The sequence below is a fragment of the Piliocolobus tephrosceles genome, chromosome 5 (genome assembly GCF_002776525.5).
Source record: "Piliocolobus tephrosceles isolate RC106 chromosome 5, ASM277652v3, whole genome shotgun sequence".
In the NCBI taxonomy this organism is placed as follows: domain Eukaryota; kingdom Metazoa; phylum Chordata; class Mammalia; order Primates; family Cercopithecidae; genus Piliocolobus; species Piliocolobus tephrosceles.
Window position 1 is genome coordinate 24097184 of NC_045438.1, and position 20950 is coordinate 24118133.

The 20950-nt window shown below is 42.3% G+C and overlaps 1 protein-coding gene across 6 annotated transcripts in view; it reads left to right on the forward strand.

Moving 5' to 3' along the window:
* TPD52L1 (TPD52 like 1) overlaps positions 1 to 10442 on the forward strand; it is a 104719-nt gene extending 94277 nt beyond the window's left edge. For 3 of the 6 annotated variants that reach the window (XM_023230714.1, XM_023230716.1, XM_023230717.1), the window contains 2 exons: positions 3378 to 3438; positions 8882 to 10442. In XM_023230714.1, coding sequence (XP_023086482.1) covers positions 3378 to 3438; positions 8882 to 9010 — 190 coding nt within the window. In that variant the 3' untranslated portion in view covers positions 9011 to 10442. The remainder of the gene's footprint in view (positions 1 to 3377; positions 3439 to 8881) is intronic. The other 3 variants (XM_023230719.1, XM_023230720.2, XM_023230718.2) reach the window with 2 other exon arrangements.
* Positions 10443 to 20950: the final 10508 nt, after the last annotated feature.

Sequence of the window (20950 nt, forward strand, 5' to 3'; positions counted from 1 at the left end):
TGTGTAAAATATTTTATGTAATATTAATATGGAACGTGTTTAAAGTGTTACTTTATTTATATTTACTTATGGGGTTCCCCTGCTTTATGCGAAAGGAAATTGCTGATGGTCTTCAGAAGAAAAGGTTGACAATTCTGTAGAAGAATTGTGCAGCTTGGGCTTTTGACCAGACATCCTGGCTTAAATCTAGCCTTTCCTGTGTGACTCAAGACAAGTGACCTAACCTCAATTCTTTTATCCACATATTACAAGAAATAAGACCTACTTCATGTGGTGTTTGTGAGGCATAAACAAAGGAACCTACCTAAAGCACTTAGTACAGTGTCTGAACATGCCAAGCAATCTTGCAAAGGTAAACTTGGGTTTCTCATTTCAGCAGAATTAAATGCCAGCCTGGGGGAAAGTTTAAATGAAAGGACTGAAGACTAAGAAGGCTAAAGTTCTAGAAAGGATATCATTAGGATTTTTTAAGGTAGATATTAAGGTGAGATGTTTGTTGAATAATAAAATGCCAGTATAATTACTGACCAGATAAAAACTGGTGAGAAAGACATTCCTCACTTCAAGTTTGCATGGCATAGTGATGCAGTCAGATAAAATTAAACTAATAGCAAGACAGGAATGAGTGTTAAATTGAAAATAAGAAAATGCAGGCTCTAGCCCAGCTCTGCCAAGGATTAACTTTGCACTCATGGGAAAATCACCTCAATGGTATCAGCTTCATCAGGTTTAGAATAAGAGGCTATAACCAGATCAGCTGCTTGCCAAAGGTGCCCCTCCACCCACTGAGCCCTAAGGCTGCCTAGAGATGAAGCCTTTGGGATCTTCCCCCACTTCAGTCAGAGCTATGCCTCTTCTACCTGCTTTATATTAATATTGTGGTTTGAGTGCATTATAGAAGGAGTTCAGTTAATTTCAATAGTTTGAGACTGCTGAAGCCAGATTCTTTATATATATAATCTTTTCCTCTGTTTTTTAACTGTCACGAAGCCAAATTCTTCCTAGGGTCATTTGCAGCACTAAAAGTTTGTACATCTGATCAAATCTGATTAAAGTTGTACATCTGATTAAATCTGATTAAAGAGTTTCTCCCTGTTCTCCAGCATGTATCCTAGTATAATTTAATTAGATGAATGTCTGTTCTATTGTATTTTATGAAGGAAGGCTCTTCTGCACTGGGGTTATGTGGTTAATTGGTTGATTTGGAAATTTAACCACACTATTTAGTTCTCTGTATTTGGTGGTAAACAGAGAGTGCAGATTCAAGATTGCTTAGTTCATCTTTGAATGGCTTGCTCTCCCTAGCATAAGAATACCAAGGCGGGTAGTGGAACCTAAAGCTCTGTTCCCCTTTACCTGTCAAGTTTTGAATCTGGGTGTCAGAAGAAGACTTGCAAAAATTAACATGGTTTTCCCCTGTGGACCAGGAATTCATCTGGTAGTGGCTTACGGGTCAAACGCAGTCTGCATGAGCTTGCCTGAAACTAACTTGAAAAAAAATTATTTTGCTTGTCTAACATATACCCATGAACCATTTCCTCACCGTGGGCCTGTGTAACTGATGGATGACAGGCAGTCATGTGTGCACACTTGGTCAAGTAAAATCTGCAATGGAAATGAAGTGTCAATAACCATATACTTTTTGAGTCATGCAAGTATAATTTTACTAATATTTCATCATGAAACAGGATTATGGAGGATCACTCATAGGAATTTGACTCGTGTTTGAGTCGTACACAAAATGTGATGCCATGCCAGGACCCTCTGAACTCACCATTGTTAATCTGTGCAGCCTGAATGCAAGTACATTTCTGACCCTGTGGAGCACCAAAGACCCATGAGACAATTCCCAAATTCACTCATGAACATCTATGTTCATTGCCTTTTAGTAGTATAAGAGTGATACTTCATTCTGCACTATACAATGAAACCTATATTCTATAGCCATTCTCCTTTATAAAGTTTTTCTAGGCCATTCCTCTTATTTTACTTTTTTTTTTTTGCACTCAAGAGAGAATAATGAGTGCCTTATTAATTCAACATTTAGTTGAATTATTTGATCTGAAAATGATGGCAGTTGTTGCTGCTGAAAGCTGACATGGATACAAGATTTAAAATACACTTAGTTCAGTTCCTGTTTCTTTAGTAGGAGTTAGTGATATTTTTAATGGTAGTGATATCATTAAATTATATTATGAGGCCAAATCCAATATAGAACACCAGGAAGCACCAAATGAAGTTTTTAAGCTTAAAGCAACAAAATGATGTATAGATTATTTAACACAATGAATGAGTCACAAATAAAACGCCATTAGGGGCCAGGCATGGTGGCTCACGCCTGTAATCCCAGCACATTTGGAGGCCGAGGCAGGTGGACTACCTGAGGTCAGACTTCAAGACTAGCCTGGCCAACGTGGTGAAACCCCGTCTCTACTAAAAATTCAAAAAACATAGCTGGATGTGGTAGGGGGCACCTGTAGTCCCAGCTACCCAGGAGGCTGAGGCAGGAGAATCGCTTGAACCCTGGAGGCAGAGGTTGCAATGAGTCAAGATCACACCACTGCACTCCAGTCTGGGCGACTGAGCAAGACTCCGTATCAAAAAAAAAAAAAAAAGAAGAAAAGAAAAAAGAAAAAGCCATTAGGCTGCAAAGGTTCTGTTTGGTAAGAGAACAAATAGATATATCCTATTTGGTAGGAAAAATAACGCGTGCTAATAACACCATTTTGATTGGGTGTTAGGTAGGTAATGGGTATGTTTCATCTTAAAATAATGAAAGCATTAACTTTCCAAAACACCACTTCATGTGAGTTGTCAAAATGATTATTTTTCTAAGGCATGAAAAAGAAAAAAATATATGAACATTTTTTTCCTTGCACTATTTCTGAATTGTCTCACATTTGCTGAAATAAATAACTTTAAATACTGCCAAGTGGCAAAACTCAAGCATGACATTCTTCATATGGATTTTCCATTGCTTACTAAAAATCCTGAGTCAGGAAGAGGAGTGTTGTGATAGAAACAATAAATGCTAAATGAAAACTTAAGGTACCTATTGCTCCACTGGCTCATTGGAAATGATTTACAGTGTACCATGGAATTATTACAGTTGTGTCATTGCCAAATACCATATTATTTACTGTATAGTTGAGTATCTGATCATTTTACCTAGAAAAACTCCATGTCAGGTTATGGTTTCTGAACCTAACCTAACAGAAGGGTGACATACATTTTAAAACGTGGTTGGTGTAGATGGCAAGCTGACAGGTAGCTCTGTTGCAGAGGCCATGTTTACAAATATGAGCAGAAAACCAAACAGCATGGTTGCTAAGACAGCTAGGCCTTTGGAGCTGACCTCTCTCTTTTTGTTATTTTAGGAATTCTCCTACTTTCAAATCATTTGAGGAGAGGGTTGAGACAACTGTCACAAGCCTCAAGGTACAGATGAAGTGAATTCTGTGTGAGTGGGTCCATTGACTCAGGACAGCTTAGCCATTGCTGCAGTTAAAGTTGAGGCAGGGCCAAGAAGGCAGGCTTGCATCAAGTCAGACCTTTTCCTTCACATATAAATCTATGAATAAAACCACTATTGAATAGTGTTACTGTATCCTTAGAGTTGTTTGTATAAACCATTCAGGGGTGAATTGTTCATTAAAGTGAATTGGGGTATGTGTTTACCACTTAATCTCTTAATGCTATCCCTCCAAAAGTAGACATGTGAGAGATGACTGTGGATAGGATGAAGGCTATATGAATTCTGAATTTAGAGTGTGAGTGAAAGTTCAATAACAGCACAGAGCTGCGCTGTTTGGACATGGACCAGCAAAAACAAACTCAGGACTATGTATCCACTACCCATCAGCTACCTAGACTTGTTTATAAATTCGGGTACTGAGCACAGCACAGTATGGCTATCATAGAGGGAAAATTCAACTGAGTCACAAAATGCGTTTTATGATAACACAATAATGCATTTCATCCCTGGGTGTAAATTGAAAATGTGCCTATTACAGGGTAAATGTTTTCAAAATTCACTGAAATTATTGTTTGAGCATAGGTAAGTTTGAATAAAAAGAGTAAAATGAAATCAGTCTAGTCTTACAATTGAACTTTTAAAATAAGAAAAATCATTAAAACTACTAAGATTATTTTTTAAAGATATCACTTAATGACTTAATTACATCTTGCTATCATTATCTCTATTTCATATACAGTCCATTTCTGTATTTTACCATAACTGGGAAAATTAAGAATATGTGTGATCTTTAACCAGATCAAAAACCTTCGTATCCCATGCTGATTATTTAGCTGCCTCTGAATCCTGTGTCTCCACGCTGCTGTCACGTGTGCTGCCTGATAAGTGTATGTGAGGTTGTAAGTTATTCCTTACTCGCAGTTCCAGGTGCTCTTGTGGATTTTGACCTGGAGAGTCTTTTTCTTAGGGCAGCATCTTTCACATAGTCTACTTCTACTGTATTAGATGCATAATTCAGTGTTTAAGGCCCAGGAATGAAATAATTACTCAGCATTACCATGCCTTCATCAGTTTCATTCACCAGAAGTTTCCAGTTGTGCAGTTTCACCGCTCTGCATGCCAACATCATCCCTTATTGAGCGTACAGGCACCAGTGGGAGCTGTTAAACTGCCCCGTGGGTAGGAAAATTTTTTTTAAAGAGAGGAGCATCCAATGTTATGAACATTTCTCTTGCTAGAAGATCAAAATGAAAGGCTCAAAAATCCCACGAGTCAGTTTCTAAACGTTTGGTTTTCAGCCTTAGATGACCCAGTGAGGACAGGTTCCATTGCTTTTTACACAAGTTCTGACAGAGGAGAAGTTGTACTTTTTAGGTTTTCTTTAGAAGAAGGAGCTATGAAGAAGCAAAAGAAGAATAAAGAAAAACCTATTTTCATTTGCTTTTAGGAAACTCTGGTAAGCTCATGGCTCCCACAGGATTTAAGTGATCCACATGCTCAGCTTCTCACTTTTCTCACCTCATTGGGATAGAAGATATAGCCTGCCACCTCCTTCAGATATGCACATAACTAACCCAGCCCACCAGATACTAGCCTTTGTGAAGACCTCCTGAAAGTGATTCTATGCTTGTATGATTGTTTGTGGTTTAACAAGACGCACATCCCACACACCTCCTATCTCATGGCCAAAGCCTAATTCCTCTTTTTCTGTCCACCCAGGCAATGGAGAATAGCTGATAATTATGCTTTGTGTCAAACCTCCCACTTCCTCAATAATTACAAATTTCTCAGTCCTTTTTTTCCCACTAGACTAAATAATAAATATGTATAACCCTTTATTTATATAGCTTATTTTTTGCAATTTACTTTCGTGTTCTAAATCTTCTCCAAAATGTCTATATTGTTCTTTAAGCATCCTTAGACAGTTTTCTGCTGAGGGAATGACTCACGAATTGGTAAAGATGAGTGGAATTTCTTGCAGGTCTATGAGCTGCATTTCCATTCACATGCCCTGTTTTCAATTTGATTTTTGAAGACACTGCTGATAAGGAATCATAGTCATATTTATGTTCTGTGAGAAAATAGGTTCCGCTGTAAAGGTCCACTCCTGCCATCTTCTCACACAATCTGTCATGTACCATGTGGCACTTGTACCAAATCCATGGTTCGTTCTTTTTACCCATTTCTGTAGTTTGTTTTTCCGTGAAACACTTTTCCAGTCCTGTAAAATTTAGTTCTGCCTATGCCCTTACAATGTATTCCTTGACACCTCAGCTGGTGTCACCTGTATGGTCACTGAGCATGCTTCCTATTTCATCCAAAACAAACAAGCAAATGCAGAACCAACTTCTGTGAAACCACTTTTGGTATCTTCTACCATCTCCCAATGAGTCATGAGTAACTACATCTCTTCCAACCATTTTGCATCCATGTCAAGCAGACCATATTTTTAGTGCACCTATTTTTTGATAAATACATCACACGGCCTGGACCAAAACCTTAAAAAAAAAGGGGGGGGGGGCAAGTTATATTACATGTTTTGTTTCTTTTGTATTATGAGAGATTAGGAAGCCCAACTCAGTGATTCAAATGAAATTCTATGCAAAGAACGATTATAATTTGGCGGCAAAGTGACAAATACTTGTATGAAAAACAATTATGAAGAGAAGGGTCCAGGAGAATTGTATCATTCACATCTTTGCTTAAGGAGGTCCTTACCTAAGGTATTGCAGTAGGCAGTCATTAAACCTACGTGGTTGGGAATATCTTTGATTCCATCCATTCTTTGCCGAATTATTTCTTACAAAGCCATTCCTTCCTTCTTCATTTTACTACTCTGTTTTGAGGAAATCAAGAAACAGGAAAGAATAACGAAACAAAGCACAGAAGAAATTGTTGTTCACTGAATTCAATATTGTGTGTTATTTCTATTGCAAAAGAGAATGTGAATGGAAGGAAAAAGAGAGAGGGAACTATTAATAGAGTAGATTACATGGAATTAATCTTATTTGTTTCTCTCAGGGAAGAAATAAGCATAGTGAAAAATCACACAGTGAAAACCACCCCTTTCCCCCACCAGTTCCCAATGTTAAGATAACAGAGGGAAGGAAGAATCAGTGCTCTGCCAGAGGTCCATAAACTAAGCTGACCCCTTTCTTTTGAATGGTACATAAGCTGAGAATGGCTTTACATTTTTTAATGGTTGAAAAAAATCAAAATAAAAATAATCTTTGTGATATTTGAAAATTTAAATTACATAAATTCACATTTCAGTGTCCATACATTAGGTCTTACTGAAACACAGCCTTGGCCAAGCCTGGTGGCTCATGCCTGTAATCCCAGCACTTTGGGAGGCCAAGGTGGGCAGGTCACCAGAGGTCAGGAGTTTGAGACCAGCCTGGCCAACATGGTGAAACCCCATCTTTACTAAAAATACAAAAATTAGCTGGGTATAGTGGTGGGCGCCTATAACATCAGCTACTCAGGAGGATGAGACAGAGAGAATTGCTTGAACCCAGGAGGCAGAGGTTGCAGTAAGCCAAGATTGCACCACTGTACCCCAGCCTGGGCCATGGAGCAAAACTCCGTCTCAAAGAAAGAGAAGGAAAGAAAGAAAGAACGAAAGAAGAACAAACGAACGAATGAACGAAAGAAAGAGGGAGGGAGGGAGGAGAAAGAAAGAGAAAGAAAGAAGAAAGAGAGAGAAAGGAGAGGAGAAAGAAGAAAAAGAAAGAAAGAAAAAGAAAAAGAGAGAAAGAAAGAAAGAAAAAAGAAAGAGAAAAAAGAAAAGAAAAGAAAAGGCATGCTCATTCACTTAGGTGTTGACTGTGGCTACTTCCTACAAGAACTGATTTGAGTATCTGTGAGAGTGACAATGTGGTTCCCAAGTCTAAAGTATTTACTCTCTGGCCCTTTACAAGTAGAGTTTTCTGACACCAAGCAGAGTACAAAAATTCAATACAATAAATAAATGTAAGATGCAGAGAGAGATTGTAGTGACAATTGGAGAAAAGTGTGTTTTGTAATGATGGAACTGCCTTTGAACCCTGGTTACAGTTTTCAAAGGGCAGGCCGGGCAGCATGGACACACTCCCCAGTGTTGTTGATGTCTGTGAGTGATCACTTTGGTGACAGTGGGGCATCAACATCAGTTTGGCAATAACAACATTATCTATTCTATATCTTTTTTTTTTTTTTCCTTCAAAGTGTTTTTCTACATTATGAAAAACAATGGGAGGGAAGGCAAATGTGACTATTAATGGACTTGCACTAAGCATTTTGCATCATCAAATATACAGCAGTTTTAATAAGGAATGTTTCAAAATACTTAGCCATATTTTTAAATTGTAAGTTAATTTCTTTAGGTTTCTATTCTTAGTCAATAACAAATACACGAGAAAAAGGCCTTGTAAAACATCATAACTGCATTGTAAAGAATATTCCTACTATAAGGCTGTATTAATTCCATTTCACGCTGTTGTGAAGAAATACCTGAGACTGGGTAATTTATAAAGGAAAGAGACTTAATTGACTCATAGTTCCACAAGGCTGAGGGGACCTCAGGAAACTTGCAATCATGGCAGAAGGGGAGGTAAACATGTCCTTCTTCACACGGTGGCAAGAAGAAGAAGTGTAGAACAAAAGGTGGAAAGCCCCTTGTAAAATCATCAGATCTTGTGAGAAGTCACTCACTATCATGAGAACAGCATGGAGGTCACCGCCCCCATGATTCAATTACCTCCTACCAGGTTCCTCCCTGGTAGGATTATGAGGACTATGGGAACTACAATTCAAGATGAGATTTGGGTGAGGACACAGCCAAACCGTATCAAAAGGCAATTGTCTAAGATGATGTGAAATCACCGGTGATTAAGACTTGATCCATCTTCAACTTTCAAAGCAGAAACCGGAAATCATTTTCCATTGAGCCACTCTGACTTTTCAAAAGACATTTGTCAGAAATCCAGTTTGCCCTGCTAATTCCCGAGTAGAAAAATCTAAGTTTATGTCACGTAAGGATGTTTATACATTGTCAAATTGGAGGAATTAATAAAAAATCGAATTCCATTTTGATTAGATCCGTTATCTGGGTGAGTGGGGATAGATGTTCCAAGTCCATGGATCTGATTATGCTCCTGAAGGAATTAAAATCTTAGATGTAGAAGAGATAAAAAGAGCGTTGCTAAAATTGTACAAAATTAAAGTTTGGAATCCTATCCCAGAACCCAAGTATGAATAGCATTCTAGCACTCTGCAAAAGGAAACAAACTTCTGTACATTCTTTTGTCTCTAAAGATAGAAAGTATTTCTGAATTTGAAAGTAATCCAGCCTTTGGCATTCTTATAAAGACATTACAAAAATGATAGTAACAACTCACTGCATTTTTGTGGATCTGCTCATTTCAGACGAAAGTAGGCGGGACGAACCCTAATGGAGGCAGTTTTGAGGAGGTCCTCAGCTCCACGGCCCATGCCAGCGCCCAGAGCTTGGCAGGAGGCTCCCGGCGGACCAAGGAGGAGGAGCTGCAGTGCTAAGTCCAGCCAGCGTGTGGCTGCATCCAGAAACCGGCCACTACCCAGCCCATCTCCGCCCGTGCTTATCCAGATAAGAAGACCAAAATCCCGCTGGGAAAAACCCAGGCTTTGACATTGTTATTCAAATGGCCCCTCAAGAAAGTTTAATGATTTCCATTTGTATTTGTGTTGATGATGGACCACTTGACCATCACATTTCAGTATTCGTAGATGACTGTCACATTTTAAAATGTTTCCACTTGAGCAGGTACACAACTGGTCGTAACTCTTGTCTGTTTAATTCGATGTATATTTTTCCAAACATGTAGCTATTGTTTGCTTTGATTTTTGCTTGGCCTCCTTTATGATGTGCATGTCCTTGAAGGCTGAATGAACAGTCCCTTTCAGTTCAGCAGATCAACAGGATGGAGCTCTTCATGACTGTCTCCAGCAATAGGATGATTTACTATAAATTTCATCCAACTACTTGTGATCTCTCTCACCTACATCAATTATGTATGTTAATTTCAGCAATTAAAATAATTGATTTTAATGACTTTGAATTCTTAATTTCTTTGTCTTAAAAGTTGCTAGTTATGATTTTACAGATACAATTTTAAATCAACTTTTACCCAGGTGCGGTGGCTCACACCTGTAATCCCAACTCTTTTGGATGCCAAGGTAAGTGGATTGCTTGAGGCCAGGAGTTAAAAATCAGCTTGGGCAACACAGACCCTGTCTCTACAAAAAAAAGAAAAAAATTAGCCAGACATAGTGTTGCTTGCCTGTAGTCCCAGCTACAATAGAGGCTGAGGCAGGAGGATTGCTTGAGCCTAGGAGTTTGAAACTGCACTGAGCTATGATTGCACTACTCCAGCCTGGGTGACAGAGTGAGACGTTGTCTCCAAAATAATAATAATAAGTAGTCAACTTTTATGCTGGTTTGGTGAATGTGAGAGAGGATATGAAAATAAATATTACCTCAGCTATCCTAGGATGTTAAAACAATCTCCAATTTTAAAAATCTCTCCAATGTACATAGAGTAGTAGTTAGATAAAGGATATCCAAAAAAGAGATAGCTAGAAAATGGGAGAAGCAGAGTTCTGCAACCCCTTTCAGTCTGTAAATTGTTCACATGTATGAAAATGATATTTATCAATCCACTCAGATTTCTGCACTAACTTTTATCTTCCATATCATATGTATCTCTTTTCTTTTTCTAAATGGGAACATATATTTGTTATTAGGTAGCAGAGATATAGACTTAAGATATATTTGTAAAATGCACACTGAACAGACATCCAACCTAAAAAAAAAAATCACTATTTTAGAAAGCCCATAAATGTATACATATTTGTTAGTGTGCTAATTGTTCATTTTTTGTGTTTATTAAATAGAAGTAGATATATATGACATTTTGAAGTAAAGCACATCTGAAATATTCTACTCAAATTAATGGAGCATGACAATCTGTACAATTTGTATACCTAACAGAAAACCAAGGTGGTTCAGGACAGCATCATCTCTGAGGCCTGGAAACTTAGCACAGGGAATGGGGCTGTAAACTTGAACCACAGTGGATGAATGTAGACAAAAAAGGCTCACTAGCAGGAATGCTGGAATTCTCCCTTACTTGTGCTTCTAGTCTGTTGGTTGAAGTAGAGGCAGGAAGCCAATCCTGCCCAGCTGACTCGCAGGCCGTGCTGGCCCGCCCACCACAGCACGCAGGTACTCAATCTCTGTGCCCAATCTGTAGTTGCCTGTTGAGTGTGAAGTGGCCAGCTTGTGAAAACTCCCTGCCACCTTCTTTTTTTTTTACCATACTCGGCACACCACATTGTATTAGATAAAGTTATGGTACTTTAAACAAATATCTCCATTCACCAACCAGTTTCTGCACACATTAGTCTCAGCCTTACAATCTGAAAACATAATATTAGAATTGGATAGAAAAACAATCACGAAAACTTAGTGGTAATATCTTAAGGCCTCCAACATATTTTAGCTATTTATTTTATTCTGTTCATCAAAATTCTGATTTCATTAGTTTGGAAAGAATCTTATTCACATCATCTCTATTCATCTAAAAGCTTTTCATTATTCACTCTGACCTAGAAGTGATATTCGTAATGGTCATGGCATAAGTAGCATTTTTTCTTTTTGTCATAAAATGTGTGTGAATAACTCAGATTAGATGAATCAAACACTTGTTGGTAGGTGGGCAGTCTTGCCTAGTTTAGGCGGTGAGCCTACTCTTAGCCTCAGGAGCATCACTAAGAGCTGCCTGGTTCTCCCTCACCATTGGTGTGCAAGCTCATCCTGATGCAATTGATTGCTCAACTTCTCAATGACATCTAGTGGGGCTCAGTTCACAAGCAGTAGTTTAAAATGTTTTACAAGTCCTAAAAAGCAATTGCACACAATGAACATAACCTTTTACTAACAAACCGAAATGACTTCAGGTCAACACCATGTGTGTATGAAAGGATACCTCCACAGAAAATGTACAGTTGACCCTTGAACAACAGGAGTTTGAACTGTGAGGGTCCACTTATGTGCAGATCTTCTTCTGCCTCTGCCACATCTGAGACAGTGATACCAACCTCTCCCCTTCTGCAACCTACTCAACACGAAGACAATGAGGATAAAGACCTTTATGATCATCTGCTTCCACTTAATGAAGAGTACATATATTATCTCTTTGGTTTTTTTTTTTTTAACATTTTCTTTCCAGAGCTTACTTTATTGTAAGAATACCATATGTAATGCATATAGCATAAAAATATGTGTTAATTGACCATTTATGTTATCAGTAAGGCTTATGGTCAACAGTAGCTGTTGGTAGTTAAGTTTGGGGGGAGTCCAAAGTTAGAATCAGATTTTTGTTTTATTTATTTATTTATTTATTTATTTATTTATTTATTTTTGAGACTGAGTCTTGCCCTGTCGCCCAGGCTGGAGTACAGTGGCACAATCTTGGCTCACTGCAACCTCTGCCTCCTGGGTTCAAGCAATTCTCTGCCTCAGTCTTCCGAGTAGCTGGGATTACAGGTGCCTATCACCATGCCCGGCTAATTTTTGTATTTTTAGTAGAGACAGAGTTTCACCATCTTGGCCAGGCTGGTCTTGAACTCCTGACCTTGTGATCCACCTGCCTTGGCCTCCCAAAGTGCTGGGATTACCGGCATGAGCCACCGCACCCAGCCTAGAATTGGATTTTTGAAGTGCAGGCCTAACCCCCGAGTTGTTCAAGGGTCAGTTCTTCCAATTATCAAAAATTCTGATGTTTTGTGATTACAAAACAGACTAGCTTTTAAAAAAAGTAAACCATTCTGAAATTTAACCATTTACCACATTTTAAATACTGTTGTATGATGAACATATTTGTAAATTTATAATGTTAACTTTATCTCACAACTCATATCACATAAAGATTATGACTATTGGCTGGGCATGGTGGCTCACGCCTGTATTCCCAGAACTTTCGGAGTCCAAGGTGGATGGACCAACTGAGATCAGAAGTTCGAGACCAGCCTGGCCAACATGGTGAAACCCTGTCTCTACTAAAAATGCAAAAATTAGCTGTGCATGGTGGCACATCCCTGTAATCCCAACTACTTGGGAGGCTGAGATGGGAGAATCTCTTGAACCAGGGAGGCAGAGGCTGCAGTGAGCCGAGATCATGCCACTGCATTCCAGCCCGGGTGACAGAGAGATGAGATGCTGTCTAAAAAAAAAAAAAAAAAAAAAAAAAAAATTGATTACAACTATTGGCAGGTCATTTTAGCAATGCAGTCTGCATATCTTACTCTAAGTTACAAATTTTGTTAGAAATCTGTTCTTGAATCATAGCAAACAGAACAAACTGCATGCTTTAGGATGTAATGTCATGATATGCCATGCCATTCACAGTGGCCAGTGTGTGTGGAGGGAACCCAGGGATCTATGTGGCTCTTCTGTCACTGTTCACTGTTCCAAAATTACATGTAAGCTTGAAAGTTGTTGAACGTCAACCCCATTGTTCTCCTCTCACTTAGTATTCAATTTAAGTAGAAGTAGCGTGATAAAGGAAGATGGTGACAAGGTTAAAAAGTGACTTACTATGAAATATGGAACAACTTCTTCAAACCTGGCGTTCAAATGTAACTTCAAACTATAATAATATTTGGCAAATATTGTTATATTTGCTATTTATGGCTACTTTTGATAACCTCTAAGCATGGTAAAATTCTTTATGCTACATTTCTACTTGACTTTCAGTTCACACCAGAGGGTATATTATGTACACACACATTATATATAAAATATATGTAATACGTATATCCATCATGTATATAATATATATATATAAAAATTAAAGCAAACCAAAAATAACAAAATCTTGTCTTTCACAGAAATCATCCCATTTCACCTTTGAATGTGAATACTGACAAATTGCTTAAATGAAAATGCTGAGCACAGAGATGCTTTTTTACAAAGCGCCTCATCAGTCATTTACCCCAGAGCATGTATCACCACCACAAGGCTTTGAGGTGAATCAACATTTTCAAATACAACGGCATTGAGAATTATGTAACAGCTGGTAAAATACCAATCTATAAGGGAAAAACAGTGTAAGGAAAATGGCTGCACTTTAATCAGGAGTGAGCTGAGGTGGTGCTGCAAAACTGAATGGCCTTAGACATACTAACTGCTACCCAAGGAGGCACCTGTATCCTTTTAGGAACACAATGTTGTACCTTTATCCCTGACAATTGGCAGAAAATAACAGCAGCTCTGCAAGCAGTCTCATGGGAAATTAAGGTGGTTGAGAGCCTTACGGATGGCCCCTTGCAGAGATGGTGGACATTCCTGGGCTCTGGCCTTTGCTGGGTCCTAAAAGTCATAAGTAGTATAGCTGGGATCCTAGTAGTGAGCTGTTGCTCTCTGTATTGTTGTGGGTTATGGATCCAAGGCTCTGCCCTATGGGCATGTATCCCTACCTGAAAGACTCCCCTCCGCGTAGGGTGTAGAGTGTGAAGGAAATGGTTGTGCTTTAGTCAGGAGTAGGCCAAGGTGGCCTTCTGACGCACCATGACTCAGCAGGTTTGGAGCACAGGCACACAACTCCAGACATTGTGTAACCCTGCCACATGAGGCACATTAGGTGACTACTCACATGAGCTTGTGCTTGGCTTGGAGCCACTATTGTCTGTAAAAGGCACAACAATCCTGCTGATGCTGTACATATAGCTCACACCCAGAGAAAGAATAAAGCCATGTCGAAACTGCCTATCATTCCTTGAGTGTTTTTCCAGCTACCGACCACCTGTCCACTGGCTCCCTTCGGACCTCAGCTTGGGCTAGAACCTGACAATTGATGTGGTGAGCAGGATCATGAGGTGAGTGAGCCTTTGGTCCCTGCTGATTCTGGGTCGGCCACGTGGCCAGAACATGGGCTGTGGTACCCAGTGGCAGCTGTACTGCTCGGATGGGCTCTGTTGGAAACCTGGGCAGTGTTAGATGGGTCATGCTTCAGCGCATAGAGAAGACACTGAAGCAGCTGGAAGCACAGAGCACCAACAAGGAGTGAGGCTTCGAGGCCTGGGTCTGTTGTCTTGGCCGAAGATCCTCACTCAGTCTGATACTGTGGAAGAGGGACCTCTGTTGTAGGCTTGCTCAGTGGTACATCAGAAGGTAGATCATGAATAGCCATTGGGGCCCCAAGGGTGGGCTCCGGGACCCCCTCCCAGAGTGGTAACACAACAAAATTCGTATATTGCCTATACCCCAACTGAGTTGCAGGAATTAGGCAAGTAGGGCTGCCAGCTTCCAGGGGAACCCCTGCCTACCTGGATGCTTCATTTGTGGGATGAGGGAGTAGATAGTATCTCCTGTTCTGCCTCTGGGATGGAAAAGCTGGCCTCCATCATGACTCGCCTCCATCATGACTCCTCTCCCTCCTTCAGCGGTTGCAAGTGAGCAGGTGGTTAGTGGCAAGGCAAAGTGACCACACCCTGATTGAGTGGCTTTGGGCAGCCATATGGACTGTGTGAAATGACATTGGTGAAATATCTGAAACTGTGAGTAAATGGCCGTCATGTGCTGATTTAGTGCAAGTCATCTGGGCAGTGGTTATGTGGCAGGCTGTGTGTGATCTGAATATCCGGGGCCAGATGATGAACGTTTACCTCTGCACCTCCGAGTGCCTTTGGCTTCCTAGCTGCTGTCCTCACCCTGTAGGGAGGGCACCACATAAATGAAGTGACCACTGCTATGGCTGCTCTCTGGGAAGTAGAAGGCTGTTGGTGGTACTGAGGGATCCACACCATAAGGAAGAGGAAGGTGCCCTGTCCACAGAGGGCTCCCCCATGGGCAAAGAGGGGGCCCCAGCGAGTGACACGCTCACAGATGTGGATGGATTTGATTTTGGCCAGGGTTGACTGAGAAAAAAATCAATAAGCTGCCCAGTGAAGTAGTCTTAACTTTGTGGAGACAGTCGTCTCCCGAGAAGCAATTCTGGAAAACACCAAGGGGAAGAAGGACATTGCTGCGTGACCCATTCCCTCCCAAGTGCTCCAACTCAAGGACTACTTGCTGCAGCCAGGTTGAAATGTGGCGCCTTTCCTGTTTGATTAGGGAACTGGCCAAAGTGCCCAGCTTGGGGGGACAGCAGATGACCAGTAGCCACATGTAGAATTAGCAATTCACCGGTCCCCCACTAACTTAGAGCAGGTGCCAGTGCTGGTAAATATTGGCACAGATTGTAGCCTTGTGTATGGGAATCAGATAAGTTTCCGGGCAATGCTGTTACATTGATGGTTGTGGAGGCTGGTCACTGAAAGTGAAACCTGTGTCTCTGTACCTCGGCACTGGTTGCTTGGCTCCCTATTTATGTACTGTGTATGTCTCCCTCAGACCTGAATACATCCTGGGGGTGGACATTTTACATGGCCTGACTTTACAAACCCCGGCCAGAGAATTCAGACTTCGAGTGCATCTGGTGAAGCTGGTGCTGCACAGACATAAGCATCGCCAGCCTCAGGTCCTGCCACAACCCTAACTGGTTACTTCCACCCACCAATGCCATTTGCTGGGTGGGCATACGAAGATAACTGAGACAATTAAAAAGCTGGAGGAGGTGCAGATAGTGTGTGGCATCCACAGCTCCTACAATTCTCCAGTGTGACCAGTTAGAAAGTTTGATGGAACTTGGCAGATGACGGTAAACTATCAGGAACTGAATAAAGTTAACACCCCCTTTGCGTGCAGCTGTACCGTCAATCATGGATTTGATGGAATGCTTGACAATGGAACTGGGACAGTATCACTATGCAGTGGACTTGGTCAATGCATTTTTCTTCATCGACATTGATCCAAGAGCCAGGAACAGTTTGCCTGCACGTGGGAAGGGCAACAATGGACTTTTACAATGTTGCCACAGTGCTATGTGCATAGCCCCACCATGTGTCATGGTCTTGTTGTCACAGATTTAGTCACTTGGCAATGTCCAGAAGGGGTCCACCTATTCCATTATATGGATGATATTATGTTAACCTCTGATTCTCTTGTAGATTTAGATGTGGCGGTGCTCCTCTCGTGACAACATTTGGCAGCATGCAGGTGGGCCATCAATGAATCCCAGGTCCTAGGGTCTGGATTATCTGCCAAATTCTTGGGAGTTACCTGGTTGGGTTAGATGATGGCCATACCAGAAGGTAATACTGACAAAACGCAGGCATAGCCCTGGCCCACCACAGTGAAGCAGCTGCAAACTTTTATGGGCCTCCTGGGGTATTGGTGAGCATTTCGACCCCATTTAGCTCAAATAATAAAACCGTTGCATGGTTAACAAAGAAGGGAGCCACCTGGAATTGGGATGATACGGCTGAGACTGCTTTCCTGGCAGCCAAGCAGGCTATTCAGCAGGCACAAGCCCTATGGGTAGTTGACCAGGGGCACCTGGTTGAGCTGGATGTGCATGTGACCACAGATGGTTTCGGTTGGGGCCTGTGGCAGCACACGGTGCCTGAGAACACTAGTAGGCTTTTGGTCCCAACTATGGAAAGGAGCTGAGCTCCAACAGCCCGTGATAGAGAAACAGCTAGCAGCTGTATATGCTGCACTTCAGTCTTGTGAGAGTGTGACAGAATGAGCTATAGTCATCATGTGGATGGCTTACCCAATAGCAGGATGGGTGCATTCATGGGTAATGTCCCCCTGGACTGGGATGGCACAGACATCCACTTTGGCAAAGTGGGGCACCTACTTGGAGCAGCGAAGTTTGCTGAGTACAAGACCCTTAGCAGCAGAGTTGCAAGAGGTCTTGGAACCCATAGACCTAATGCAAGAGGCCGTAGGGCCTGAGGCACCCCTAGACCCCAAGCCATCACTGTTTAAGGAAGGGTAACCCCCATTCCCCATGGGGCATGGTACACAGATGGATCTAGTCAAGGATCTAATGCTTCCCGGACCACTGCTGCAGTGCAACCTAGTACAGACACCATATGGTTTGAAACCGGGTGTGGGCAAAGTAGCCAATGGGCTGAACTTAGAGCAGTATAGATGGTGATCACTAAGGAGCAGACATCTATGGTAATCTGTACCAATAGTTGGGCAGTCTCTCTAGGCTTAACGTTGTGGTTAACTACTTGGAAAATACAAAATTGGCTAGTCGGCCACTCACCTATGTGGAGCCAAGTGATGTGGCAAGACCTCTGGGAAATGGATCATCAGAAAGATGTAACTATTTGTCATGTGTCAGGTCATATGCCTTTGGCCCCTCTTGGTAATGTTGAGGCAGATGTCTTGACCAAGGTCCAATGGTTAGTCAGCACCTACACAAGATGTGGCCTTGTGGCTACACCAGAAACTGGGACATGCTGGGGGCAAACTGATGTAACAGGGCAATAAGCATTGGAGTCTGTCCCTGCCGATGCAAGATATTTGGGAGGCTCATCAGAAATGCCCAGCATGTACTCAGTCATACCCTAGATGGAGGCATCTGCCCATTGTTACACAAGTGACAATAGGGCGAGTGACCTTGGCCGGGTGGTAAGTAGACTACATTGGGCTGCTGCCAAAATTGCAAGGATATACGCATGTGCTAACAGCTGTGGACATGGTCACAGGCCTGCCTGTTGTACATCTACCCTTGCAGGGTGGCCAATCAACAGCACATCCTCCGGGTCTTGCAACACTTATGTACCCTGTATGGTTGCCCTCTGGCTGTAGAGAGTGATAGGGGAACCCATTTCACTGGACAACAGGTACAACAATGGGCACAACAAATGGACATAAAGCGGGGATTCCATGTGCCATACAACCCACAAGCTGTGAGTATGATTGAGTGATATAAAGGGCTCTTGAAGAATGGGTTATGCTTGCAGGTCACACCCCTGTCTTTGCAGGGCTGGAGTTCCAAGCTGGACCTGGTGGTTCAAACCTTGAATGAATGGCCACGGAAAGATGGCCCGGCCCTTGCGGAGGCTTTGTTATACTGGGCCACCACCCCTATTCAGTTGCAGATACACACTAAGGATGACCTCCTCCGACCAGGTATGGGGACGAACGGTAACCTTTTGTTGCCTGCCCCAATGCCCCTGAAGGGAGGGGAACAGAAAACCTGGCTGTGGCCATGGACCCTCCAGGCTCCCCTGCTGGTGGTTGACCATTGTAGCTCCCTGTGGGGAGGGCCTACAGTATGACTTGCATGTCACTCCTTGGGCGTTCAATGCATGTCACCCTTGGTTGACTGTTCTTAGGGCAATGGCCAGGGAAGAAACGCTCCTCTGGGAGACATAAGTACTGTCTGCATGGCCTACTATGAGCTCCTCCTTGACTTTGCTTGACTTTGGCATAGATACTGGACCCATAGGAACCATGAGGAGCTGAGAAGGTGTAGTACCATCGCCCAGGGCAGAAGCTCTTGGCAGCTGCATTGTTATCCATGGATGAAAAGTTAGCCTGTATTTTGCCTGAGGGGCATGATTTACCTGTTCGTAGCTGTGCCTGCTCTACCATTTTGGCCATAGGTTAACATGCTCCAACTGTATTGTAAACTGCACCCACACCTATGCTGAGGTGACCCATGTTTCCAACTTTTGGGTCTGCACTGCCCTTCCAGCAGCAACTGCAGATGACTTGCCTTGGCATATACATTCAGTGACTGCAGAGAACTGGACCTGGCTGGAGACTTGGGGTCCCATGGTTGACAACTGGAATGCAATGCGGCAAGCTTTAGACAAAGGATGCTGCAAGATCCATGGTGCTCCCATCACCTGACTGGCCCATAGCATTTATGATGGCTGGGGCTGGCTAGTGGGGGAACATGTAGTACCCCCAGCCCAGGTGTCACAGTGCATAAAGCAACATTGGGCTAACACTACTAATCTGTGTAACACAACATTGTTTACACAGGCCGGGATGGGTACCCATCACGGCCTGTGTAAACATAACACATGTCACCATACTGAAGGTATGCTGGAACAAGCAGCCCCACCAAGGTTGGGCCCCAATGGACTTTGTGCCCCCTGGGAGTTCATGGGTCTGTGGGGACACAGGGTGGCCTTACCTACCAGTGAACTGGACTAAATGTTGGACCTGGGGGTGGTCTTATGTACCTGCCACTGTTCTGTCCACATTGCCCAGACACTGCGTAACTGCGAGGCGCTACACTCTCATTTCTGAGTGCGACAAGCCCCTTGGTGGTTCTACCCCTTGACAGTGACTATCCCTGGAGTGGATGTCACAACTGTAGAAGCACAAGTTACCTCTCTTGCAGAGCACACCACCCGGGCTCTGAATTACACCCAAGTGGCCCTCCTCCTGTTAATGGATGAGGCTCATCAGATGAGAAAGGTGGTGTTGCAAAACTGAATGTGCTTAGACACAGTAACCTGCTGCACAAGGAGGCACCTGTGCTCTTTTAGGAACAGTGTTGTACCTTTATCCCTGACAATTGGCAGAACATAACAGCAGCCCTGCAAGAGGTCTCATGGGAGATCAGGGTGGTTGAGAGCCTTACTGGTAACCCCCTGCAGAGATGGTGGACATCTCTGGGCTCTGGCCTACGCCGGGCCCTAATAGTACTAAGTAGCATAGCTGGGATCCTAGTAATGAACTGTTGCTCTCTGTATTGTTGTTGTGGGTTATGAATTCAGGGCTCCACCCTATGGGCACATATCCCTACCTGAAAGACTCTCCTCAGTCTAAGGGATGGAGTGTAAGGGAAATGGCTGCATTTTAGTCAGGAGTAGGCTGAGGCAGCCTTCTGGCACAGGATGACTCAGTGGGTTTGGAACGCAGGCGCACAACTCTACACATTATGTAACCACGCCACGTGAGGCACATTAGGTGACCATTCACATGAGCCTGCGCTTGGCTTGAATCCACTATTGTCTGTAAAAGGTTTAACTACCCCGCTGATGCTGTACATATGGCTCGCGCCCAGAGAGAGAATACGGCCATATCAAAACTGCCTACGATTCCACAAGTTTTTCCAGCTACCCGCCACCAGCCCACCAACTCCCCTTGGACCTCAGTTTGGGCTAGAATCTGACAAACAGTAACAAATAATTCTTTTTTCTTGCGTTCAAACCATGAATGATTTACTCTGCATTGTAATTGTAGGGTTGTCATTCAGAGACAACCTCTAGGTTGTCAAAGACAAATTCTAGGTAAGTGGCAGGTATTTTCTAAGGAAAACATTTTTAAGTAATAATGCTTAAATATTTATAGACATTGCTAGCAAACTCAGGAGCTGTTATTTTATTGATCTTTATTTTGTTATTTTCTTATCAAATGTTTTATTTATAACACTATTATATTTTTTCTTTATTCCTTTAAAGGTGTATTTCCTCAGGAAGGAGGGTTTAGGGTTAATTGAAAACTCCCATTTGGCAGGTAGATGATGAACTGAGATAATGGTTAAGTGACTAGTTACAAAGTTTAACCCAGTAGAAGTTTCCAAAGTCTCTCTG